The sequence below is a fragment of the Mustela putorius genome, unplaced genomic scaffold (genome assembly GCF_011764305.1).
Source record: "Mustela putorius furo isolate JIRA1106 unplaced genomic scaffold, ASM1176430v1.1 tig00000095_pilon_pilon_pilon, whole genome shotgun sequence".
Lineage (NCBI taxonomy): Eukaryota > Metazoa > Chordata > Mammalia > Carnivora > Mustelidae > Mustela > Mustela putorius.
Genome location: NW_025421280.1, coordinates 37295987 through 37320577, shown reverse-complemented (window position 1 = coordinate 37320577; position 24591 = coordinate 37295987). Strand labels below are relative to the sequence as shown.

The following is a 24591-nucleotide window of genomic DNA, read 5'->3' as shown; positions in this document are numbered from 1 at the left end:
GAGGCTGCCTAAATCACTGGGCCTGACAGGAGGCGGCTGGCGAGGATCAGGATGCTTCTCTGGTCCCCGCCACGGGCCCCTGCTTTGGAGGCTCCTGGTGGCCTGTCAGCCACCTGTCTGTCGCATAGGGACAAGGCTCCTGGGCCCGCCTGTCTGGGGTGCTCTGCCCCAGTGCCCAAGAATTTGGAGTCAGGCCCTGCGTGGGCCCTGGGTGTGTCTTCCACATGCTGTTGGCTTTGGGGGGGCGCCCAGAGACGGGATGGTCTGGGACCTGCAGGGGGGCTAGAGGGAGGGCTGGGGGGGCGGGGCTGCACAGCTCCTGTGTTCAGGGCCCAGCCGGCGCCGCTGGCCCTGCCGGAATAGACCCAGAGGCCTTCTGTCCCGGTCCCCTGCCGGGCTGCTGCTAGCATGTCATGGTCAGCTAGCCCGCCGGGGACGGGGCTTCACCCCAGAGTGCCGGAGAGGAGGGAGGGAGATGCACACGAACAAGTATACACAGAATTTATTTCTCTTTGCTTCGGAACCTGCCCGCAGACCCAGGAGGCGGCGGGACTACACCTTGGGCGCCGCGACGAGCTTCCAGCCCTCCAGCTGGCCCATCTTGAACAGCGCGGCCGTCATGCCCATGTACGCGCAGGCGGCGGCTCCGACCCCGTAGCTGTGGGCTGTCAGTCGGGAGGGCGGCGTCAGGCGTGCGAGGGGCTCCCCCACGGCCACCCGGAGCCCCAGGGCACGCCCTTCCCTCGAGATGTAGGGGATGGGGCTGTGGGCTCCTCGAGGACTAAGTCCGGTGACCCTCGGCTGAAGAGGAGTGTGGAAACCCGGCAACCGAGGCAGGAGGGAAGCGGGAACCTAGGTCTGGGTGTGGGGAAGGGGGCAGCTGCGCTCGGTCGAGTCTGAGCTGGTGCCCTGGCTGCAGGCGCCAGGCCCTGTTTGCTCTGTGGACCGTGAGAGCGAGAGCGCAGGGGCCCCTGCTTGCCCGAGGGCTGTCGCTGGGCAGAGAGGCCAGCCTGCTGAGGCCGGGGCTCACCCTCTGGGCAGGTTGGGGTGTATGTCAAACCCTGGGATGTGCAGACCTCCCTCCTGCCTGACTGGAACCTTCCACCAGGCACTGGCCGGCTGGTGGGCCACAGCAGTTGCTAGGCCTGAGGCTGTGGGAGGTAGAGTGAGCGGTGTCTGCTCTGGGTTCCCAGTGGCTCCGGTGTGCAAGGCTGGTGTTGGGTTCCCGGCCTGTCTCCCACTAGGGAGGAATGCTCTGCGGGTTCCCATGTGACCTCGGGCCACCCAAGCCCCTGAGTTAGTCCGCGCCTTTCTAGGTGGGCACGGGGAGTGTAGCTCCCCCGCGGGGCTGTGTTTGGTGTTTGGTCAGGCAGGGTTCTGGGTGCTGTGGGACAAGGACCATGCACGGTCTCCACGCTTGTGGGGCAGGGGCAGAGCCAGGCAGTGGCTAGTGTTCTCTGACAAGGGGCAGCAGGGGAGGGCGACATGGAATGAGGTCAGTGGGGGTCCCAGATCACACACAGGGGGTCTGGACAGCGAAAGAGGGAGCTGTGCAGACATCTGGGGGAACAGCACTCCAGGAAGTGGGCATATCACATGCAAAGGCCCATGGGCAGGACTGGGCCTGGCTTGGAGGAAGAGCAAGGCAGCTTGGGTGGCTTGTACAGAGCGAGCAAGGGGGAGACGGGGAGGAGGGGAGGGCAGAGGGGACAGGGCAGGTCATGCTGCCCCCTGGGAGTCAGGCTGAACGGCACCGGGAGCCACAGGGAGCTGTAGGGACTTGGTGAGGTAGATATGCAGCAGGTGCAAGGCAGCTCTTAGTATTACTGAACTGGCTGGTGACAGAGGTTCAAAGTCACGGGAAGGTTTCACCGGGACTGCCCCCTCCTCTGCAGGGTGCGCGTCCCACACACCTAGGCCCCCCGCCTGGTCCCTGATCTGGGACAGAACGGGGGGTTGTGGTCAGTGGAGGTCGGGGTAGGGGGCTCACTCACTGCGTGCTCCCAGGGTCAGGCCTCCGGCACAGCCTCCAATGAAGTAGTTGAGGGGGTCGTCGGGCTTCTCGCGGACCTGGGCGCTGAGGCAGGAGGTAAGGCCAAATATGGCTCCGATGGCGGCTGTTGGGGTGCAGGTAGGGGGGTGAGCGCTGAGTCAGGGCCCTGGGGCCAGTGCCACGAGGGCCCCTAAGGAGCAGCCAAGGCCTGCTCACCTGCAGTAAATGTGTAGCGCCCTGTCCTCGCCACCCCCTCCAGGAAGGTATCCGGGGGCTGGAGTATGACACTGTAGGCAGAGACGATCAGGCCTGTGGAACCAGAGAGGGGAAGGTGTGTTGGACCAGGGCCTGGGCGCTGAGACCAGTAGTGTCCCTGGCTGGGGGCAGGCCCCTCCACTGTCAGAAGAACCCTTTCTCTCTCTATCCCCAGGTGCTCGGAAGGAAGCTCCTAGCACCATCTCTTCACCCAGGAAGGGGCTGTTCTGAGGTTTACCCAGGGTCCCACAATGGGCAGCCACGGTGGGATTCCAACCCCGTCTACTGCTCCAAGCCCTGGGCTCCCACCCCCACCTTCAGGCCCCAGCCTCCCTCCTCAAGGCCTGACCCAGGCCAGGGCCCTTTGCCCTCCACAGTGCACGGGTCCAGCCTGCAGCAGACAGGAGAACAGGCCCGGGGGCCAAGAGGAGGGGCTGCTCTCCAGCCTCAAGTGGCAGCACAGACACCACGGCTGCGCCCCACTGGGCTTGGCGTCTGGATCCTGCTCCCCACTCCCGGCCAAGGCTGTATTCTCCCATGGGGCCCAGGGCTCCTGGGGCTGCCAAGGCCTGCTGCTCATCACCCTTGGGCCCCCTCCCTGCTGGCAGCTGGGGCCTGAGCCCATCCCTCACACCTGGCTGGCTTGGCAGCCGCTCCCGCCCACCTAGCCTCGACACTCTGGTCAGCTTTTCCATCTCTGCTCGCCCTCGCCTCCCTGCCCGACACTGGTTCTTACGCATGAGGGGCCTGGCAGGGGCTGGGCCTGGAGCCGAATGCCAGGTGGGTGGTGAGGCCCGAGGCTCTGTCCTCAGGCACCCTGAGCAAATACTGGTCCCGGCTGGTGTGTGGGTCTGGGGTGAGGCCAAGGCAAGGCCCTGGGCAGAAATTCCTCAGTGGGGGGCAGACCAGGGCCTACCTGGCTGGCTCCAAATCAATAGAAACAGCCCAACAGAGCTCCCCAGGCCCCAGCTGACCCTGCTCAGGCAAGCAACACAGCCCTCCTCTCCCTGCAGACCTGCAGCATGGCCCAGTCACCACAGGGACCTCCCAGGGCCAGCCTGTCCCAACCTGTCTGCCAGCTCACAGTCCATGCTGCACAGACCGTGCCCCCACTATCCTAATCCCCATCGAAGTCCTAAAACTGGGAGTGGATGACCCGGGAGCCCCCGATTATCCCAGGACAAAGACACCCCACCCCAACTGTCTCCTAGCAATCATCCAATACAGTGACCTGCCACAGGTGTGGTCTCTACTGCCTCTACTGTGATCTCTGCTGCCTCTGACCTTTCCATGGCCCGCCATCACCCTGCAAAAGGCCCCCTTCCCATCCCCACCTGCTCCTGGCTCTCTATCAGCCTCCAGCAGTGACCTCCGGACACAGCGCAACACGCTCGGCCCACCCGTCCTCCCCATCCCTCCCTTCCTCCACAGGGACCGCATGCTGTCGCCCCTTGTCACAGTCAATGTGTGCTCACGTTCATCCAGCCAGCACCCATCGACCTACAAGAGTCACTGGGTGCCTTCACTCATTCATCCACTTGATTCATCCAGGGTCACTGTGCCCCCCCAGGGTGCTGAGCTCTGCAAGGCGGGTACAGGCTCCGTTTCCTCCAGGAAAGCGAGCAGGAAACAAGCGCGTTCTCTCACTGAAGCCTGAGGGGAGGCAGGGAGGTAAGGAAGGATCCAGGAGTCAAGTCCTGTAGGCTGAGTGGAGCTGGCCAGTGAGAGAGAATGCAGGCGGGCGCAGTGAGCGACACACACACACACACACACACAGAGCGACACCCTCAAAGGCTCACGGGAGCCGGTGACCACCATAAATCCGAGCTGCCTGGCACGGACCTCTGTCAAAGGTCCCCACCCACACTCCCTCAAAGACCTTCCAGCAAGCCCCCGGGACTCCTAATTCTCAGCAGCACCCCACTCCTGGAACGTGCTCCGTCTCCCCCAACAGCCTCCTGGGACTTCAGTCCACCCCCATGGCCTGCGCATTTGTGGTCACACGTGCTCACTCCGACCCACAAACACCAACATTAGTGTCTTTCTCAGGTTCAAAATCCCTTAAACCACCCACTTCCCCAAATCTCCCCGAAGGGCCCCCCCATGCCCCTCAGGGCACCTCCCCTTCTAATTCCCCTTTAGACACAACCATGAGCCTCCCTAAACTCCTGCCAGGCATTCCCCAATGTCAGCATCTCCCTAGAAGAATGTGCTGGAATAACATCCCCCTGCACTGGTCCAATCCCGCACCGCGCAACCCTCTCCAAAGGCCCCCCAGAGACCCCGCCACACACCTCTAGTGTCCCGACAACTCACCACTCAAGCAGATGCCACGTAAGCCATCCCCAGGGACTCCCCGTCCACCCTCTCTCCCGAGGCCCCTCCACAGGGACCCTGCACGCACAGTCCTTGCCCCAGCCACCTCCAGGAGCAGATCAGCAGATGTGGATTTGCACACCGTCTCGAAAAGGCCCTGGGGTAGTTAACACACCTTCCTGGCCTTCAGTTTCCACCTCCGAAAAATGGGCACGATAATCGTGGATCTCAGAACAGGAGAGCAATGATTACCCTTAATCCAAATGCCTCCCCAGGGGAGACTCAACTTCTGCCAGGCCTCGTTTCAGGAGCTGGAGATAGGGAGGTGGCCAAAACTGTCATTCCTACTTCTCAGAGAGGCCGGAAGGGGCGAGACGCTGAGGTGTCCCCTGCAGGAGAGTGCCAGGGCTGAGTCCCCTCCTGTCCTCCCAAGGCTACCCTTATAGTAGCTCGGGACCCATTTCACCTGTGACCTCCTCGGCACCGCTGCGACCCTTCTGGTGGTCTCAGTAGAGGCTTCAGATCACCCTAACCATCCCACTCTCCTGAACCCTAAAAAGACTTGATCTCAACGTTCTCAAACTTCTGTACACCCCCCCCCCCCCGCCGGAGACACACCAATAATTACCCATGATTCTCCCAAATAACCTCAACTTCGTTAACTCTCCTGAATCCCCAGCTCCTTTGACCTCAAGAATGGCCTTCTACCATTCAACACTTCTCCAGAGCCTGGGGGTTCAACAATAACCCCCAAATCCCAGCCCCCACCCCCCGCAACCGCTTCTGACGATCCCAGTGGCCAGCCTGTCACACGTACCACTTCCCGGTGTCCTCCAACCCTGCCGGACCTCCTTCACACAAGAGTTCCTCAGGGCCGCCTCAGACACCCCCACGACGACCACGTGTCACCCCGTGAGATACCCAGCGCTCCTGCCACCCCCTCCGACAGCTCCCAGTGACCCCGTGGCCTCCCGGCGCCCTCTGAATTAGTCCAACACCCCCACAGAGTCTATCTCGTACAAGAGCTCCCCAGCAACCCAGGGCCGCCCTAGACACCCCGGCGACAACCTTACACCACCTGCGAGACCCCCAGCGCCCCGGGACGCCCCCAGCGATTCTATGACCTCCCTGCATCCTCTGCCCTCGGGGCCCGGCCGGCGCTCACCAGCGGCACCACTGATTGTGGTGCTGGCGTAGGTCTTGCGGTGGCACTCGGTGCCATCGGGGATGTCCAGGTATCGCTGAAGAAGCGTCCGCGCCATAACTGCGAACCCCCGACCCCTCACCACAGAAGCCCGTCGGCTCCCCACGCACAAGGGCAGCCGCCGCTCGTTCTCGCGAGACTTCCTGGGCGGCGCGCGCAACCTCTCGGGCGCAGGGGTCGACAACAAGCGTGCAACTTTATTGAACGCCGCGGACACAGACACGGCGGCGCGCACGCGCCGAGTCGGGACTGGCGACAAGGAAGCACGCGTGCATCCTCAGCCAACTTCATCAAGGAGAAACTGAGGTCAGCCAGATTCGGTGAAGGCAGAGCTCGGTAGTTCCAACTCAGAAGGTCCTAGGTTAGGAAAGGTCGACTCCCGGAGGTGGGGCCTAATCCAGGGGCGGGCTATGACCGGTACTAGGCCTATCTCCAAGCGCAGTTCGGGTACGGGGCGGGGCTCCACTTGATAGGAGCAAGATGTAGCTCTGGGGCGGGGCACAGCGCAAATGTGACCACTCCCAGCGCCAGAATCTGCGTGGGGGCGTGGTCACACCCTGTCGGTCCCCAAGCCGGGCTCTGAACCGCGTGGGACTATTTTGGGGCGTGGCCAGGTTCGGGGGCGGGCAAAAGTACCGATCTCAGGGCTAGGGTTTTAGCGGGACACCAGTTTAGTGGCTGGCTTGTCCAAGCCCTGGGCCAGAGGATCTCCGCGATAGACTTGGGGGCAAGGCCAGAACCGGAGACACGCCCCGAAAGGGACTTGGCCAATCCAGAGCTGAATATTTGCTTAAGGGGCGTGGCCGTGGCCGTTGGGGTGGATCTGAGAGAGGTGAATTCTGGGGCGTGGTCAGGCTTCCCGGCCCGTGGGACCCAGACCAATGCTGGTGTTGGCTTCTCAGTGGGGCGGGGCCTGTCTCGAAGGAGGGACCAGTCCCGTTGCAGGAGCCTGAACGGGGCGCGCCGCCGAGGACACCGGCCCCCCCTGGGGGCGTGGGCTGTCAGGACCTTGGCCAATCTTGGAGTTAGGCGGGGTTCAGGGGCGGGGTCTCGAGGTGCCGGGACCAGTGCGGGTGTTTGGGTTTGAGGAGGGCGCGACCCATCGTGTCGCAGCCAATCGCGCTGAGGTACTGAGCGGGCCTCTGGGGGGCGTGGCCCACCGGGGGCGTGGCCCAGGGGGGCGTGGCCCGGCCCGGTTCCGGGCCGCCGGGGAGCGCGCCGGGGCCATGTCGGCGCCGCCGCCGCTGCAGATCCGCGAGGCGAACGCACACCTGGCGGCTGTGCACCGGCACGTCGCGGAGTTGGAGGCGCGGCTGGACGCGGCGGAGCGCACAGTGCGCGCCCAGGCCGAGCGCCTGGCCCGCCACGACCAGCAGCTGCTCGCTGCCCTGGACGAGCTGGGCCGCGCCAAGGACTGGTGAGGCCCGGGGCGGGCCAGGTGGACTTCTCTGAGGTGGGCGGAGGCGGAGCCGAGACTGGACGGGGAGGAGAGGCGCGGGAACCGTGTGCAGTCCCGTGCGGGCTGGACTACCGGTGGGATGGGAAAAAACACCAAAATACTCGAATTAGTCACTGGCACGTAAAGTTAAGAGGTATCACACAAGTGCAGATTTCTAACTTAGAGCCCACTTTTCCACAATGCAAAATCGGCTTTTTCCGGGTGGCGCAGGGGTCACCGACCTCCTAGGCACTGGGATCTATGGCAGGTTGTGGAGCAGAGGGGGATGGGCTCATACCAGCCGTTTTTGAAGAACCCCTCTGGTTTTGAAGAGGCGCTGAGGATTAAAAGGGATGAGACAAGTGCTCAGGAAGGAGGGAGGTCAGGGGCCCGGTGGGAACGAAGCTGGTTGGATAAATTCATCCATCTTTACTGCGTACCTACTGTGTGAGGCACTGTGCTGGGCGATAGAGAACACAAGTGAGACCTACGTAGCACAGCCCTTAGGCAGACGCATCACTAGGCAGTTACAACATTGGATGGTTGGGGTTGTGATGGAAAGGCACATAGGATTCTGAGCGGGCCTAGATGGAAGGCTTCCTGTAAGAGGAGCCGTCTAGGGGCGCCTGGGTGGCTCAGAGGGTTAAGCCTCTGCCTTCCCCTAGGGTCATGATCCCAGGGTCCTGGTATTGAGCCTGCTGTCAGGCTCTCTGCTTGGCGAGAGCCTGCTCCTCGCCCCCCCCCCTCCACTTGCCTCACTGCCTACTTGTGATCTCTGTCAAATAAATAAATAAAAAATCTTAAAAAAAAAAAAAAAGAGGAGCCATCTAAGCTGAACAACAACTAAGAAAAGATGTAGGGAAAAAGGGAATCGCAGGGGAGCAAACAGAGGGTTTTAGTTTGTTTTGGCTGCTGTTACAGAATGCCACAGGCTGGCGGCTTAAACGACTGAAGATTTCTGCTCCCGGTTCTGGAGGCTGGGAAGTGCCGCGGACAGATTCAGTTCCTGGCTTGCAGATGTTATCTTCTTGCTGTGTGCTCACAAGGCCAGAGAGCAAACTCTCTGGTGTACCTTCTTAGAAGGGCACTAATTCTATGAGGGCCCCACTCTCATGAGCGCATCCCAAACGCTCCATCTCCAGATACATCACATGGCGGGGTGTGGCTAGGGATTCAACATAAGAATTTTGAGGGAACACATTCAATCGGTAACAAGGGGGTCTTGAAGCAGTGGTGAGGAGCATGGCCTTTATCCTGATGGGGAGCCCCGGGTAGTCAGGGGCAGGGAGGAGGAGAATCTCTGGTCCCCTCAGTACCGTAACTGCCCTGTCTTGCCTTCTGCCAGTGAGATTGCGGCTCTCCAGGAGCAGCTGCTGACCTCCGAAGCCACTGTCCACAGCCTGCAGGCTGCTGTACGCCAGAGGGATGAGCTCATTGGGCAGCTGCAGCCCCGGGCGGAGCTGCTGCAGGACATCTGCCGTCGCCGGCCACCCCTGGCCGGGCTGCTGGCCGCCCTGGCGGAGGCTGAACGCCTGGGGCCCCTGCCAACCAGAGACCCCAGCCACCCACTCCCTGGTGGGCCCAGTCCACGCCTTGCCAACAGCACTGGGGAAGAGGAGGACAGGGACCGCCTGCAGCCTGCAGTGTTTGGGACCACGGTGTGAGCCCCGGAGCACAGATTACACAATGGAGACAGAGTTCCACTGCTGTGGGTGTCCTTGGGGGTCACCAGTGTCCCAGAGGGGGTCCCGTGACAGAGCCATAATCCTTTGCAAGCATCAAAACCTGCTAAAAAGTCATAGATTTCAAACAGGCAGCCCGAGGCCCAAAGACATATTTAGTCCAGAGAGATTTTTCTTTCTTTTTTTTAAGATTTTATTTTTAAGTAACCTGTAGCTACACCCAACGTAGGGTTTGAACTTACAACCCTGAGATAGAGTCGCATGTTCTACCAACTGAGCCAGCCATGCCCCCCGCCCCCTTTTTAAACAAAACTTTACATCAATCAACTTGTTGAAAAAATTGGCAACGTTTCACAAAAATCTGGATTTCTGGCTTCAGTCTTGGCCATGCCTGCTTGGATCTGAGCTCAGGGTATCCCCTTTAGCCAAAGTGTGAGGCCCACCTGGCTGCCTCATCTCTCTTAGGGCTGCATGTCTGGCCCCTGAAGCATGAGTTTGAGATCCCTCGCCTGTGCAGGCAGATGGCATCAAGTTTTTCTCCCCCTTTCCCCCCTGCCCTGATTTTTGTTCCTTCTGAAGCATCCCTCACCCCAGGCTAAAGCTTTCTTATTCTTCATCCCAGACAAGAACTGGGAACCTCAAGGCTTGTGCCGGTTTGCACTGGTTTTATGAAGATGAACTTTTAATCCTAGATTCTTTCCCCTAAGCCTGCCTGCCTGTCAACCTTTAACCCAGAAGAGAGCGGGGTGTGTGGGGGGGTGAGACATGCTGACATGCTGGCGGCCGGGTTGGGGTGCTGCCCCAGGGAGAGCTCAGGCATCCCTTTCCGCTGGCTGTTCCCTCTGCTTGGGACGCTCTTCCCCCAGATGTCACATGACCCATTCCTTGTCACTCAGATGTTTGCTATGGTGATCTCCGTGTGGTGATGTGGGGGGTGGTGGGGGCCTTCCCTGCCTACCCCTGCTGTTACCCATGGTTTTCTTCAGGGGATGTCTTGTCACCAGAGTGTAAGCTGCCTGAGGGCAGCCCTCTTGTTCTTTATTATCACCAGCGCCAGGGGGGCACCCTGGGACCTCGGACCTCAGTAGGAACTGGATGGGGTTTGTGGGCCCTGAAGGGAGCCAGGGGCCCCCAGCACATCTGATGCGGCCCCAGCGAGTTCGGCTTTTCTAGCAAACAGTTCGCTCCTTTTGATAGTCCCTGGAGAATCTATTTTTAAACTCCTTATTTCTATGCTGCTCTTCTCGGCCAGAGACGTTCAGGGTGCCTTCCCCCCCTCCCCCAACCAAACCAGGGAACCCCCGTGCCTTTCTCTGCGCAGCCGGGTCCCACGTCTTCTTGCCTCCTTACTCAGGGAACCGTCCCACCAGGAACCACCGAGGGGCAGGGCCCGTTTTGGCCTGGAAAGGTTGGTGTCTGTCCCCAGCCCTCAGGATGGTGCCGGCCTGCCTGGTGTCTAACACTGACCCCTCAGTGCAGTAACAATGGCCCCATTTTCTCTGGGTCAGTAAGGGGTGCTGCTTGTACAAGGGGAAGGCGGGCTGAGGCCTGCCTGAGTTTAAGAATAAATTGGACGATTTCCTTGCCTTGGTCCTTCGGCCTTTCTTCCTGTGTGGGGGCTGGAGAGGTGGCCCCGGGTGGGGTCCTGCTGGGCTGGGGGACACAAGTTACAGTCATGGGCACTCGTGTCTAATCTTTGCAGCCCACGCTTCCCCATCCTACAGCTATGGAAAGTGAGGCTCAGGGTGGTGAAGTCAGCTGGCCTCGGGGTCGGGAGGGCCTGGGCCACTTCCAGTTTCCGGAGTGGCTACTGTTGACAATCTGGTTCTCTTCAAACGAGGAGATGCGAAAGCAGAGTTACAGTAACTGCGGTGATATTTTACATTTTTCTATGGGGAAAAAAAAGTGTGATTTTTATAACCCTCATGAAAAACACAATGGAGTATTTCTCTGCCCACTTGAAGAGTTATGGACTGCAGCAAGCCCCCAGAATGTCACTGCAGTTTCGCATAATGCAGACAGTGTCACATCAGTGGTGGCCTGACCCACAGTGCCGGGCTGCGTGCGACCCGTGGCCCGGTTTCTGACAGCAGCAGCAGCTTCAACACCACCATTGTGCCCTGTCCGAGTCCAGGCTTTGAAAAGCCTCTGACCACCTCTGGGTCTCTGCGGCAGATGGGTCCCCAAACGGGGAACATGCTTTACTTACTTCCTGGAAATCCAGTGTCATTTTCAATCTTGCCAGTCGGGGGGACGCTCAGTCGGCATCTCAATCGGAGGCCTTCTGTGATGGTGGCCTCAGTGCTTCTTGGATGCCATGGGGGGCCGGGGCCACTTTTTCATCTGGAACCGCAATGCCCCAGCTCCCCCATCTTGTTAGGAGCAAGACCACCAAGTGATGTTTGAGAACTGAAAAAACCGACCACCTAAAGACTCACGTCGACAGAAACCCCATACTGGCTCTGGAATAACTACTGGGAACTGCTTTGTCTGACTGAACGCTAGTACAACCTGTAAGACCGCTGTGTCCTGGCTCGGCCACATCGGTCTGAGCACCAGGACAGGGGCCTGGGCTGCCTCAAGGCCTTCTGAACTTGGATCCCTTGGCAGCTTTGGCTGTGAAAAGGGGCAGGGGACCAGTAGAGCCCAGAGAGGAGAGGGGTTCTGCTCCAGGTCACACAGGGATTGGGTCTTGAGCCTCCTCGGCATGGCTTTGCCTCTGTCTGGGACACTGTGGTCACTGGAGGGCTGTGGCCCATCCCTCCTTCTTGTGGCCAGGAAGGGGGACGACCCCCACTGCCTCTCTGGGTCTGGCTCTGTCCCAGACCTGGGCACTGCAAGGCTGGAAGTGACCAGGGCAGAGTGTGGGTGGTGGTGCCAAAAAGAGCACTGTCCTGTCCCTCTTGGCCCTGACACTCTGCGCCCCCCTGCCCCGCCCCGGGCTGTGTCTGGAGCTGTGAGGCACTGGCACAGTGAGGGTTACAGCTGGGGCCCCTCCCAGTCTCCTGAGCCACCATCCCTTAGCAACAGGCCTGCCAGGCAGGACGCGCTGCCAACGCTGGATAGAACAGGCAGGAGCCAGAGGAGTGGCTGTCTGGACTGCAGGACAGTTGCCGGCCAGGTGAGCAGGCAGGTGGACAAGGCAGGCTCGTGGCACCGGACCAGAGCCCGGTCAGCCGAGTGGGAGTCCTTCCTCGAACTCTCCCCCGGCCAATTGCCCAGCGCCCGACCCGCCATGGATGCTGTGGACGCCACCGTGGAGAAGCTCCGGGCACAGTGCCTGTCCCGAGGGGCCTTGGGCATCCAGGGCCTGGCCAGGTGAGCTGTCCCCTTAAACCTTCTTAACCCCTAGCCCCAGGGACCACTTTTTAACTGCGCCCCATACCCCTCAGGTTTTTCCGCCGCCTGGACCGGGACAGGAGCCGGACCCTGGACTCGGGGGAACTCCAGCGGGGCCTGGCTGAGCTGGGGCTGGTGCTGGACGCGGCTGAAGCAGAGGGCGTGTGCAGGCGCTGGGACCGTGATGGCAGCGGGACACTCGACCTGGAGGAGTTCCTGAGGGCACTGCGGGTGAGGCCCTTCGCCCTGCTGCCGGAGGGGCGGGGGGTGCTTCGGCGGGCTCGCAGATGTCTGTGCTGACCTTGGGTGCCCGGGAGCCCCAGACTGGGGTGCACCAGACCCCCCCATCACTCCCTGCTCCTTTCCAGCCCCCCATGTCCCCAGCTCGGGAGGCGGTCATTGCAGCTGCCTTTGCCAAGCTGGACCGCAGCGGGGATGGTGTGGTGACCGTGGACGACCTCCGGGGAGTGTACAGTGGCCGCGCCCACCCCAAGGTGCGAAGTGGGGAGTGGACCGAGGAGGAGGCGCTCCGCCGCTTCCTGGACAACTTCGACTCCTCCAAGAAGGACGGGCAGGTGGGTGCCCACATACAGCCCCCACCCTCCGCCCAGGTCTCCGGTCTCTGCTTACAGCCTATCTGTCCCCAGGTCACGCTGGCTGAATTCCAGGACTACTACAGCGGCATAAGCACCTCCATGGACACAGATGAGGAGTTTGTGGCCATGATGACCAGTGCCTGGCAGCTGTGAGCCGGGTACACTTGCTCAGCAACCCCCCCTCCCACCCCAGAGCATAGGCCCCCACCCTGGCCCCCTGGGGTCTTAGGACCCCAGGGAGCAAGGCCGTCTCCGTCCAGGCTATGCAGACCTTGGGCCTCACAGAGCAAGCTGCAGCTGCCTGCCCCCCCACCCCCACCCTGAGCCAGCCCACCCCTGGGCAGGGAAGCAAACAGCCTTTCTGTGAAGCAAAGCTCAGCGTGGAGCCGGCCAGGCTTGGAAAGCAGCCAAGTTTAGTCACCTGCCCAGAGTTGGGGTGTGGGGTGTGGGGCAGGGGCTCGGGGCCTGCAGACAGGCCAGGCGGCTCGGAGAGGTGGACGCTGTTCCTGGCCGGGCTGTCCGGCTTCCTGAGGCCCCTGGGGCATGCAGGAGGCCAGGGTTTTAGTTAAAAGTTTTAATGTAGTTCCCAAATACATTTCATATGACAATCTTACATAAATGTTCCAAAACACATGGGCATTATCTGGTTTTACTTGTCACTAGTTGGCTAAGGCTTAAAGCAGAGAAGTGTGACTGGGTCTGTTGGGAGGGCCTTTGGTGTCTTCCCGGGGCCCAGGCTGCACACAACCAAGCCGAGGTGTGGGTGGCGCAGCTGTGGAGACAAAGCCTTCCGCTCCCCCCGACGGTGGGGCTGGGCACTGTCCTCGGAACATCCTCGGAGCCCTGTGCACGGGGCCCTTCTTCAGAGGCCGCCCCAGGTGGGTGAGGGCCGGCTTGCTCTTGGCCACGCTCCTGTGTGTGCCGCGAGTATGGGAGATGGCCGGTCGCCTGGAACCAGCCCCCTGCCCCCGCCAAAGGCCCTGCTAAGTTCCCTCCTCTGCCCCTGGTCCTGGATGCTTTCAGGGGCAGTGACGTTGTCCAGGGCTGGGCAAGGAATAGCCAGCAGCAAGAAGGTCTGTGCCTGGGCGCCAGATGGTGGGTGACCGACATGACGGGGAAAGGCAGGGGGGTGGGTACGGACCCTCCCAGGTCCAGTGACCCTGTTTTTAGATAAGCTCTCTGAAGTCTGAGGCCCAACCCCTCAATACCCCATGACCAGCCCTGGAGCAAGCCTGGGTGGGGAACAAGTCGGGGCCTGACCCCACCTCAGCACAGAGGCCAGGAGCCTAGGCGGGAGGAGGTTGCGGCCCAGGATGGAGCTGCGCCCGCTCAATGCACAGGAGAGTCTTAACCTCAGAAACCAAACACAAAGCCTTGGGGGAAAAAGATCTAAAAATACAAGCCCCGGATCAGAGTGTGGGAAACTGGATACGGTAGTTAACAGAGCGTCCAGCAGGCCCAGTGTTTATACTCTTGTGGACAGACCCGGTGGCCTGGGCGGGCGACGGCGGCAGAGAGGCTGGGGACACGAGGAGGGAGGCGGGAAGAAACAAGGCGTCCCAGTCCCAGTGAGAAGCCGTGACAAGTCTTAATGTGCCATTTCAATTCAAAGGAGGGGGAGGGAAGAAATGTTCTTTTTCGTTTTGCTCATCAATATGATGAGGTCTCGTGTCCCAAACCACATTCAGGCAGTTCCCGAGTCTGCTTCTGAACGGGACATGCGGATCCGAACTGTGGCCATCCCAGCGGGGAGTGTGGTTCCCGAGCCCCGCGCCTCCACACTGCCGGCGGGGTGGGGCAGGCGGGTGGGCAGACAGACGGACAAAGCAGCAGGCTCGCGGGCAGCCGGCTCCCGGCGCTATGTGCTTCCGGCCGTCTGCCCCTCCCCTTCCTCGCCGGCACCTGTTGGGAAGCAGCGGCCTCAACGTCAGGTCCCTGCCCTGGCTGGAGCCCCATCCCCTGGGGTCAGGCTCCCCAATCCCCGCCAGGGCTGGGACCGCTGGCTCACCGCCTCCAGTGGCCCCCGATGGAGCCAGGACGTCCTCGTCACTGTCGTCCTCGTTGGACGGGGCTGCCCCGGGTTCGGGGGCAGGCATCTTGGCTTCCTGCTCTTGCTCCACGCGGCTGCGCAGGGCCAGGATGCGGTGGTGCAGGGCTGCATACAGCTGGCCCGTGTCCTTGGAACTGGCCTGGGACAGGCGGAAGGAAGTGGCGGGCTTATAAGATTTCTTGGTCAGGGTGGCTGCTGCCCCCCAGTGATGGGATCCCATAGTCCCCGGCTGAGTCTGGGGAGGAGTCTAACCCTCTCTCCTCAACAAGCTCAGGGACAGTGGACCGAACGAAGCCCCAGGTGCCCCGGGGCCAGTCCTTCCCAGGGACACAGAGCTTGCAGCTGGGTCGGCTCGTGTGATGCAGGCCCACTCCTGTCTCTCCTCCACGGACCCCTCTGGAAACTGGCCGGCCTAGAGGCCTTCCCCTTCACAAGCTGGCCCACACCACCGGTGCAGAGCACCCCCCGAGGGGCAGTGCTTACTGCAGTCCTGCGGGGGCCAGGCCGGGTACTTCCTCTCCCCAGGAGGTCGGTAGTATCCTGTCCTGTCCCCAGGGCTACTCACGGAGATCAGGAAAACCTTCACGCCCTGGTCCTCAGTGTCCATGGCTGTGATGCGAATGCTCTTTTCACTGGCCTTGTCGATCTGCATCTGGGCCCAGAGCTTGGTGTTGAGGATCAGCCGCAAGCTGCCCTGGGTCCGCATCACTGCAACGGACAAGGCCGCTCAGCCCTGGGCCCCGACCACCACCCCACAGCCAGCTAGGAGAACGGACACATTCCGGAAAGGAAAACACCACGAGGGCGAAACCCTGCAGTTGTCTCAAGGTCCACATAAGCTGCCCACCAGTCTGCTGAGCCCCACACGCTGGGGGCCAGCCCTGTACTAGCCAGCTCCCTCACGGCCACGTCTGCCACGGGGAAGGTTCTGCTGGTCTACCCAGGAGGTGCCAAGATGGCAGCTTCCTTGGGGAAGGGGATGATTAGGTGGGAGGCAGGGCCAGAGAGGGACATCTGGGGGCTGTGACACTGTCATGTGACACGCTGCCTAGAAGGCAGATGCCCCCTGACTGCCCCACTCACAAGCTGAGCCCCAGCCCCTACTCAATTTTTAAAGTTTTTAAATTTTTAAATTAAATTAAAAATTTAATTTAATTTAATTAATTAAATTTAATTAAATTAATTTTTTTATTTTTAAACTTTTTAATTTTTACGCAATTTTTAAAGAAAAAACGCTGAGGCCAATGGCTGCTTAGAGCTTCCAACAAGAGCGAGATAGAGACGGACTGAGAGTGGAGAAAAAGAGGGTACAGACCTTCTTGAGACCTTCCTCCTCTGGAAGTACGTGTCACATCTACCCAAGGCTGCCGTCAGCCGGCCTGGTTTATCAGAGCCCATCCTCCCCACAAGTGCCCTGACCCCGTGGACATGGCGGCGACACCTTGGCTTCCTGCCAGCCAACTTCTCTCCACCCCAACCCGGGGCCCCAGATGCAGTGGCGTGGGCCAGTTCAGGGAGGCTGTGGGTGGGGTCCCGGGCTCCCACTGACCACCCTGTGTCCACTACCTGAGGCTCCTGCGCCCCGTGGGCCCACCGCTGAGGCACCCGTGGAGCCCCTGGGACGGGCTGGGGGAAGGTGTGTGGCAAGGAGCGCAGGCTGTATGGGGCTGTTTGATTCCTTATATTTCCCTTTCCATCATAAAACCGCTAGCACTTTAATTATTAGAAAACATGTTCAAGAGTGCTAAGTAGGGGGGGCGCCTGGGTGGCTCAGTGGGTTAAGCCTCTGTCTTCGGCTCAGGTCATGATCCCAGGGTCCTGGGATTGAGCCCCGCATCGGGCTCTCTGCTCAGCAGGGAGCCTGCTTCCCCCTCTCTCTCTGCCTGCCTCTCCACCTACTTGTGATCTCTATCAAATAAATAAATAAAAATCTTTAAAAAAAAGAGTGCTAAGTAGGTAGTTTCATTTACCGTCACACTCATAAAGAGGATAGTCATGGAAGAGCTGGCAGCGAGGGCCTCAGGATGGGGCCCGGGCCAGCAGGCCGCAGGTTCTGGGGCTCTCTGGTGGGGACCCACGTGGGGATCCTGCCCTCCTGGGCCTTGGGAAGAGGTCTGTGCCATCCCGGGCCTCTGCACAGACACCGCGCTGCAGCTCACCTAGTCGGGACTGGAGGGTCCCGTCGTCGGCCGATGCCATGTCATTGAGCCTGAGCAGACCCCGGCCTCTCTCCACCCATGACTGCGAGGTCTTGTCAAAGACGAACAGCTTACACTGGATCTGGAACACAAGGCAGCCCTCCAGGTGAGTGGGGCCCTGGCTGGGGGGACACCAGCGTGGACCCACTCCGGGGAGCCTCCGACCCGGCCTGCGTGAACTGCTGGGCAGGGGCCAGCCAACCCTGGCCCGGGAGGCACGTTGGCCCTTGGCCAGTTTTGCATCCTCTCCTCCAGCCAAGATGAATTTTACATTGTCCGAGGAGCACGAAAGCATCACTAAGGAACCGAAGATAAAAAGCTGATACCAACGAGATAGCAGTTCGCACTCACTAGGACGGCATCGAGAGCCGGCACCGGGGACGGGGTGGAGCACCAAGCAGCTCACACGCCACTGGCGGGAATGACACATGGGGTGGCTGCTGCGGAAACATGTCCCTCACCATGATTCGTGTGGAGTCACCGTGCTGCCCAGAAACCCCCCTCCTAGAGCTCTACCAAGGGAAGTGACGCGTGTCTGCGCACACGAGCGTGTACAGTGTCCAGGGCAGCACGGTTCATACCCGCTAAAAAGCCGGAAACGTCAATGTCCCTCTATGCAAGTCCCTCGGTGATGCCCTGGGGACAGTCCCTGAGCCCACGACGCTCAGGGAGGGGACCAGACACAGAAGCCCACGTGGGGCGTGAGTCCACAGGGTGACATTTCCAGAACAGGCTTCTCCACGGATGGGGAGGGGGCTTGTGGGGGCTGGGGAGGGCATTTGAGAGGTGACTGCTGATGGGGGGTTTCTTTTGGGGGATGAAAATGTTCTACTGTGATGGTGGTGGCAGCTCCCTAACTGCGTGAACACACTAACCACCACTGGACGGTGCACCGCAAAGTCAATTCCACAGCACGCATCTTCCGGCTCAGTGAACCGTTCGGCAGCCAAAGAACACACGACGTGGACCCCGAAGTGTGCGGGTCTTCACCGAGCCGCGTCTGCTCGCGGAGATTGCCCAACAGCGCTGAGTGGGCAGGAGCAGTACTTCCTGAAATGCTGCATCAGAAACTCTCCGATGCTCTACACACGCAGCTCACGGATACACACGCACGCGCACAACCGCACGAAGGAGATAAACGAGGTGCACTGAACCGGGAGGTAGAGGAAAGGCGGGACGAGTCTGGGGTGCGGCCGGGATCCCAGTTCCCTCATAAAATAACATGGGGTGCCAGCGTGACCAAACCACCACAGCTGTTCATTCTGGGGGCCCGATACAAGTTTCTCCCTGAACTGCCTCAAAACAGATCCTTCTGCTCCACACCAAAGTGAGACCAGAAGTCCCTTAGGGCTACGCTCTCAGAAGCCCCGCCACAAGGCCCCGGAGCACGGGGCACCGGCCCTTCCGTCGCTGCACAGGGAGGCCCACATGCCTGGAGGACAGGGGTCTAACCCTCAGGTGCACAGAGAGCCTGGGGGCTACGGCTGGCCTTTCACAGCACCACCTAAGGGCCAGGAGGCCCACCGCAACCAGATGCCCCCGACCAGACCCGCCTCACCTGTAACACGTTGCTCTCCGCCTCCTCCCCAGTGATGACTTCCACTTTTTCCAGCAAACACTTCCGTGCTGTTGCCTTGGTGTACGCGGCTGCAGACTCGGCCAGGGACTCTGAAATGTTATTAGCTAAACGACATTGACTATTTATTTGCTGAGGGTGTGTGTGCGTGTGTTCCTCCTCGCAGGCAGAACAAAAGGGCTGCCTCTGTCTCAAGGGTGCCAGCTCCTGAGACGTGGAACGGACCCCAAACACACAGCGCTCTGGCCCCAGATGCTGCGGGGGACCACCTGGGAGCCAGCTGCCAGCGTGGCTCCAGATCGCCCACTGCCACTCACTCGGTAGAGGACGCGGGACAGGAGTCTTCCCACAGAGCCCTGAAGAGAACTTCCCCTCCCCACCTCAGGGCAAGAAGGGAGGGGGACAGCCACCTCCACAACCCTATCCCCAGAGCCATCCCGAATGTTTTGTTTTAGGAGGAGCAAGGGCCCTCTCTGTGCGCTGAAAGCCAGCGCCACGGCTTTCCAATTCCGCCCCGGCGCGGGGATCTCGCGTGGCTACCAACCCGGCCGCGAGCTGGGGCCCGTGTCCCTCCTGAGCAGGGATGGGGATGGGCAGTGCCCCTGTGACTCGGTACCCTTCCCAAAAGGTGGTGGCACTGCGACCTACCTTTCTCGGGGGTGGCCTCCTGGGATGAGGACTCAGACCCGGACTCAGCAGCTGCGTTTTCCCTGGTGGCATCGGAACTGACTTCATTTAGTTTGGGCGGGCTCTGCGGGGGACGGAAGCACACGGGGAGGAGAGCGTGTCCGGGCGCTCCTGGCGGGCCGCCGCGGCACGACGGGAAGCCGGTCTGCCGGCTCGTGCACTGCTCCCAGGCAGAGGGCTTTTTCCCGCAGTTGCCCTTTCCTTCCGGCGCTGGGGCCCCACCCAGACCCGGCAGAGGAGATCAGACAACCCTTCCCCAGGCGGTGGGTTCCAGCCTGCGGCTGTGTCTCCACACAGCGATCCTCGAGCACCATTTGGTGGTAAAACCTAGCAGAAAAGTGCCCTCACGAAACAGGCAGCGCCGGTCCTCCCCAATCTGCCCTTCTCTGCTCTAGGCGAACTGCCGTCCAAGTCCGCACGTGGGGCCTCCCCTGACATCTCGGGGAGGTGCGTGCCACCAGCTGTTTATCTCTGGACCGTCTCGTTTTAAACAGGGAAAGGACCGTACTGACACTCGAGAAAAGCAGCAGGAGGCCCCTCAAAGTGACACGGACTGAGACAAAGATGGAAATAACAAAGCGGACAAAATGGCCCCTTAACCACACTCAAAATGGACATAGTGGGATTCTACGCATTCGACAAGAAAAGAAAAAGAACAAAGATAAGGAAGCAGGCGAACAATTCTAGAACCCTATCCCAAGCTGGCCAGGCTTTCTGGGAGGGGAGACAGCCTGGCCACAGTGCATGTAAGAGATACCCGAGGAACTGCAGGGGCCCCTCAAGGCCATGTCCCCAGAGCCCTCTCTGTGCTGCAGCCTCATGGTCAGGGACGGGGCTGCTGAAGGAGCCACCAAGGGATTGGTTCCAGAGGTGTCTCAGGGTGGTCTCAGAGGCATGTGGTTAAGGACTCTGGTCTGATGATTATCACTGCGGCTGGCCTCGGCCAGGAGGAAGCACAGCTCCTGACTTAAGGGGAAGCTGGTCCTGGGATGAGGCTTAGCTAGCTGGCATAGAAGAAAGGCAGGAAACTCATACACCAGCTCCTAGAGAGCCTCCTGGTGCAAAACCCCTGCCCCTAAGGTGGAACTGGGTCTTCTTTCTCTTGCACCTGGAAGCATCCCCACTTTATAAAAGGCAAAGTGGCAGCTATATTCACATGTTCCCTTGCCCTGGGGCCCCAGGAAAAACAGTACCCATAGGGGCCACTCACCAGCACGCGCTCGCTCATGTTCTGGCCAAACACGAATTTGTTGCTGGCGGTGTCGGCACTATTGGTCGAGTTGTCTAAACTGAAGAGAAGGCACGCTGTGGGTGTGGGGCTCCCCATGGGAGCAGGGCAGGCCGGTGGCACACTCGCCTGTGCTGCACACGTGTGTGCACGGTCAGAGTGGGTAAAGGCCAACCCCTGGTGCAAAAAGCACGGCTGTAGGCACTGCTCAGCTTCCCCTGTGGGGGACAGGTCAGGCCCTCCAGGGGCAGGTGCTCAAAGCCTCTGAGTTAGGCTGTGCCGACGGGTAATCAGACCTTTGGCTCCTACCTCCAAGGGTCCATGGTGTGTGGGTACTATGTGACATGCCTGACAGCCACTTTTATCATCCCCGACCTCAAGGCTGGGGTCACTTCAGGGTGACTGAGGACATCAGTTTGGAGAGGCTGATCACAGAGGTCAGACCAGGCACCACCTACTTCCCTGAAAGAACCCACCAGTCCCCTGGCCTGCACAAAGGAGGGTACACCTCCCACCCCTGGGACACTGGCAGTGTCACTGGATGACCTCGGAGCAGATGTCACCATCACATTTTGTCCAGTTTAAAGAGTCACAGGTGTAAGCAAATCCCAACTTGGGAAATGCTACAGTGCAAAAAAACATGTCTTTCAAATAATATCCAATGTATCAAATAATATTGAATGCTCATCAAGGTCCGGGCAGCCAAGCATGAGGTCACCACTGTTCATGTCAGGCTTCCCTGAAGTCCAAAGTTCCTATGTTCTATCCGGTCTGGCGGCCTGTCTCCTAGGCAGGGACATACTTTCTGTCTGAAATACCCATGGGGCATCCAGGCCATCCTCGAGCACCACCACCAGCAGTGTTAGCCATCGGCGAGCCCAAATCCAGGGTAACGGGTCCTCATAGGCTAGAACCTGGCAGGTAACAGAAGGCGGCCAACCAGCCATTGGCCCACTGGCTTCTGCTCTGAGCATGAGATCCAGGTGACAGAGGTCACTCTGGGGGCCAAGCAGAACTGGAGTCCTGCCTTGCCTGTCTGTCAAATCTAAGCCTACCATCCTGGCCCCTCCACAGCTGTGCCCAGAGTGGGAATAAAGGGAGGAGCTGGGGGGGTGGGGGGTGGGGCGCAGGATTTTGGTGAAATCTGCTTCCTCCCACGCCCCCCCCCATCCTGCCCCCCAGAAGGACTGGCTAACTCTTAGTCCAGCTGCTGTCTCTTCCCTGGAACCCAAGCTCAGGGTGATGGACAACTCTGGGCCGCTCTGAAGCTGGGCACCAGGCCCAAGACACGCACCTGGAACTGATATACTGAAGGAAATAGTTGGTCGCAGCTGGCGTTTCTGAACTGGGGTGGCCGGCATTCTCCATGTCAGCTACGTCAGTGTTCTCGTGTGTTAGCTGGGAAACAGAGGCAACACTTACTGCTCAGACCACCGCTGTTCGCGACCTCTCCGACTCTGCCCGTCTGCATACCCCCAGCCCACATGGCACAGCTTGTGTGTGTGTATGCGCGCGCCTGTGCACGCACACATGTGTGTGCACACAAGAAGTTGGGGGGGCTGTAATCAACTTCACCATTTCTGCTTTTAACAGTCGAGATAGAAAAACAGTTTGTAAGGCATCAGGAAACTTTTTCTACCTTGTTGAAACAAAACCAAACCCTCAGGTTGGCATCTTACTACCCTTTTCACTAATGCTCTGTAATGAGAGGTCATAAAACGCTTCCAAATCCAATATTTTAAGGCGTTTATCATGAATATAATAAAAGCACTGTTTCTTAAGGGCTTCTTTAATGTTAACTGCCATGTTGGCTCTGTTAAATGTATCACCGAATGTGATTCTCCCGGGAACCCTGAGAGGTGGATATCATCAACCTCGTCCTCTGAGTGAGAGCAGAGGCTCGGGGTGCCAGGAAGTCGCCCCCACCCAGAAGGTGGCATGTAACTGTGAGACCACAGATCCTGTGAGTCCTGGGCCTTTGTAAGATGTGGTCCCCCACCCCAATTTCAAGGCAGCCATCCCCCTAACCTCTCGGAACAGAATCGACCTGACAGTGCAGGCCAGGACCCTGCTCCCCAAAACGGGTGGATCTCAAGGCCCTTCCTTCTCCTGTGTCCTCCTCCCTGAAGCGAGCAGCCCCCAAGGGGCTCATTACTGTGGCGAAAGCCATGCAGCAGCAATGCCTATTTTTCGCCCCTGGGAACATGTGATTCTGTTGGACAGTGAGCACCGAAGGAGAAGGCAGACGGCACAGCCTGGTGTTTTCCACGTGCCGGAGAGACTTCCATTCCCTTTCCTCAGCATCATGGACATCGGGGCTAGACTGATGTTCGGGGGGGCGCCGCCCTGATGTCACCCTGACACTGCGGGGTGTTGGGCGGCATCCCCGGCCTACACCCACTGGACGGGCAGCAGTGCCTACACCCCAGTTGTGACAACCACAGATATCCCCAGATGCAGCCACTGATGCTGTCTCTCAGGCTTTTCAAGGAGCTCCTGCCAGATAAGCTGCTGGAAATGGCCCAAAGGGACACTCCATCACGGTGGCTGGGAAGGCAGTGCTGCCCCATTCTAGTCTCCCAGAGCAGCGGTGCACGGGGTCCCTAGCCCAGACCCCTGCCACTGCCAGATGCTCTCCACCCCCGCCTCAAAGTCCCCAGACTGTACCAGTAGCCCTTGGGGGCCGCTAGGGGTGGGGTGGGGGGACAGGTGCCATTGCCTCTGATGGGAGGGGAAAGTTCTTTTTCTACCTGCCCTGCCTTAATAAAATAAGGTAATAATTCTCAAGGGTAACTTTGTCCCAAAGGGAACCCTCAGCACTACGAAGGGACACTTTTGGTTGCCACAACGGTGGGCGGGGGATACTCCTGGCACCTGCAGGATGGGGGGCAGGGACGCTGCCAGTACCCCAGAGCACCCAGGACAGGCCTGCAACAGCTGAGGATGAGCTGGTCTACACGCTGCTTCGTGCCAGGACAGGGAAGACCATGAGTCCGACCACAATCTCTCCGGCCACGCTGAAAGCATCGAGTCATGCTGCCTGTCTCCTTTGCTCTGAAAATGTGGGTTCTCAGGGATAGGCATGCTTGGCTGCCTCTGTCTGCTGCTCCCGGGAGAATGGGGGAGCCTGCCGGGGAGTGTGCCGGGAGCGGAGCAGTGCGGGATGGCGGGCATGCGACACAGGAAGCCACCAGAAGCACCACGAGTCACAGGACGAGCGCACAGGCACGGTCTTTGTCTCCACCTCCCGCCCTTTGTAAGGAAAAGCGGAGTTCCTGTGGTTTAACCCGGAGGCGGCGGAACAGACCGACCCAGGAGTGCAAGTGCTCATCCAGGCCTCTGGTCACACACCTTGACTCTGTCCCTCAGGTTCTGCCCGAACACAAACGCCTGCTGTGCAACTTGCTCTTTTTTCTCACAGTTTTCCTCCTCACAAGTATCGCTAGACTCATTTTTCTGGGGCTCTTTCTCCTAGTTAGAAACACAAACAAGACGACAACTGAAAAGAAGTAACAGGTTAGCCCCGAGAAGCAAGACAGGCTATCTCTCGCAGTTCCATCTGCTGGCTGTCTCCTCTGGCACAGGTCCCTGGGCGGCTGGCGCTGCCCAGGTGTGGCCTGTCCTCGTATCACCAGGGATGCCGGAGGCGGCGGGGCTGGGCCGCTTCTCGGTCTCCCTCCAGCTCCCAGCCGTGCAGCGGACCCGCTGTGCCGGCCGCCCTAGCTCTCCAAGTGTCTAAGTAGCAGCAGGTTGGAGAGATGGTCCCTAATTTTAATTCCGCTAACTGGTTTGAGGGGTGCGGGGTGAGGGTGCGCTCAGGGATGTTCTAAAAGTGAACTGTAGCCTATCGTCTCCACCATGTGTACTCCAACATCTCCAGGGGGTTTGGGGGAGGTGGAGGGTACAGAGCCTCAGGCAGCAGCTCAGCTGCCGAAACGGCCGAGGAGAAACACACACACATGCAACCTAGCTTTGTGTCCAGAAGCCTCGGTGAGGTGCTGCAGCTCGCACGTCAGATCTGCCTCTGCC

The 24591-nt window shown here is 59.9% G+C and overlaps 4 protein-coding genes across 14 annotated transcripts in view; 2 read left to right on the top strand and 2 right to left on the bottom strand.

Moving 5' to 3' along the window:
• Positions 1-484: 484 nt before the first annotated feature.
• NDUFA11 (NADH:ubiquinone oxidoreductase subunit A11) lies at positions 485-5929 on the bottom strand. Its single transcript, XM_004771556.3, has 4 exons — positions 5730-5929; positions 2210-2302; positions 1995-2117; positions 485-665 (listed from the first exon to the last, which is right to left on the bottom strand). Exons 1-4 carry the CDS (start codon positions 5824-5826, stop codon positions 553-555), a joined length of 426 nt encoding a protein of 141 aa, XP_004771613.1. The 5' UTR covers positions 5827-5929; the 3' UTR covers positions 485-552.
• A 996-nt stretch (positions 5930-6925) lies between these two features.
• On the top strand, positions 6926-10474 carry VMAC (vimentin type intermediate filament associated coiled-coil protein). The gene is made up of 2 exons (XM_004771555.3): positions 6926-7185; positions 8552-10474. The coding sequence occupies exons 1-2, from the start codon at positions 6995-6997 to the stop codon at positions 8868-8870; spliced, it is 510 nt and encodes a 169-aa protein (XP_004771612.1). The 5' UTR covers positions 6926-6994; the 3' UTR covers positions 8871-10474.
• Positions 10475-11923: 1449 nt separating this feature from the next.
• Positions 11924-13456, top strand: CAPS (calcyphosine). The gene is made up of 4 exons (XM_004771553.3): positions 11924-12206; positions 12281-12458; positions 12596-12802; positions 12875-13456. Exons 1-4 carry the CDS (start codon positions 12124-12126, stop codon positions 12974-12976), a joined length of 570 nt encoding a protein of 189 aa, XP_004771610.2. The 5' UTR covers positions 11924-12123; the 3' UTR covers positions 12977-13456.
• Positions 13457-24591, bottom strand: part of RANBP3 (RAN binding protein 3) — a 53801-nt gene continuing 42666 nt past the window's right edge. For 7 of the 11 annotated variants that reach the window (XM_013045327.2, XM_013045324.2, XM_045085834.1 and 4 more), the window contains 9 exons: positions 23914-24033; positions 21857-21960; positions 20545-20623; positions 19296-19398; positions 18630-18754; positions 17033-17153; positions 15439-15581; positions 14832-15012; positions 13457-14725 (listed from right to left, as the gene is read on the bottom strand). In XM_013045327.2, the coding sequence (XP_012900781.1) occupies positions 14682-14725; positions 14832-15012; positions 15439-15581; positions 17033-17153; positions 18630-18754; positions 19296-19398; positions 20545-20623; positions 21857-21960; positions 23914-24033 (1020 nt within the window). In that variant the 3' untranslated portion in view covers positions 13457-14681. The remainder of the gene's footprint in view (positions 14726-14831; positions 15013-15438; positions 15582-17032; positions 17154-18629; positions 18755-19295; positions 19399-20544; positions 20624-21856; positions 21961-23913; positions 24034-24591) is intronic. The other 4 variants (XM_004771546.3, XM_013045326.2, XM_004771549.3 and 1 more) reach the window with 2 other exon arrangements.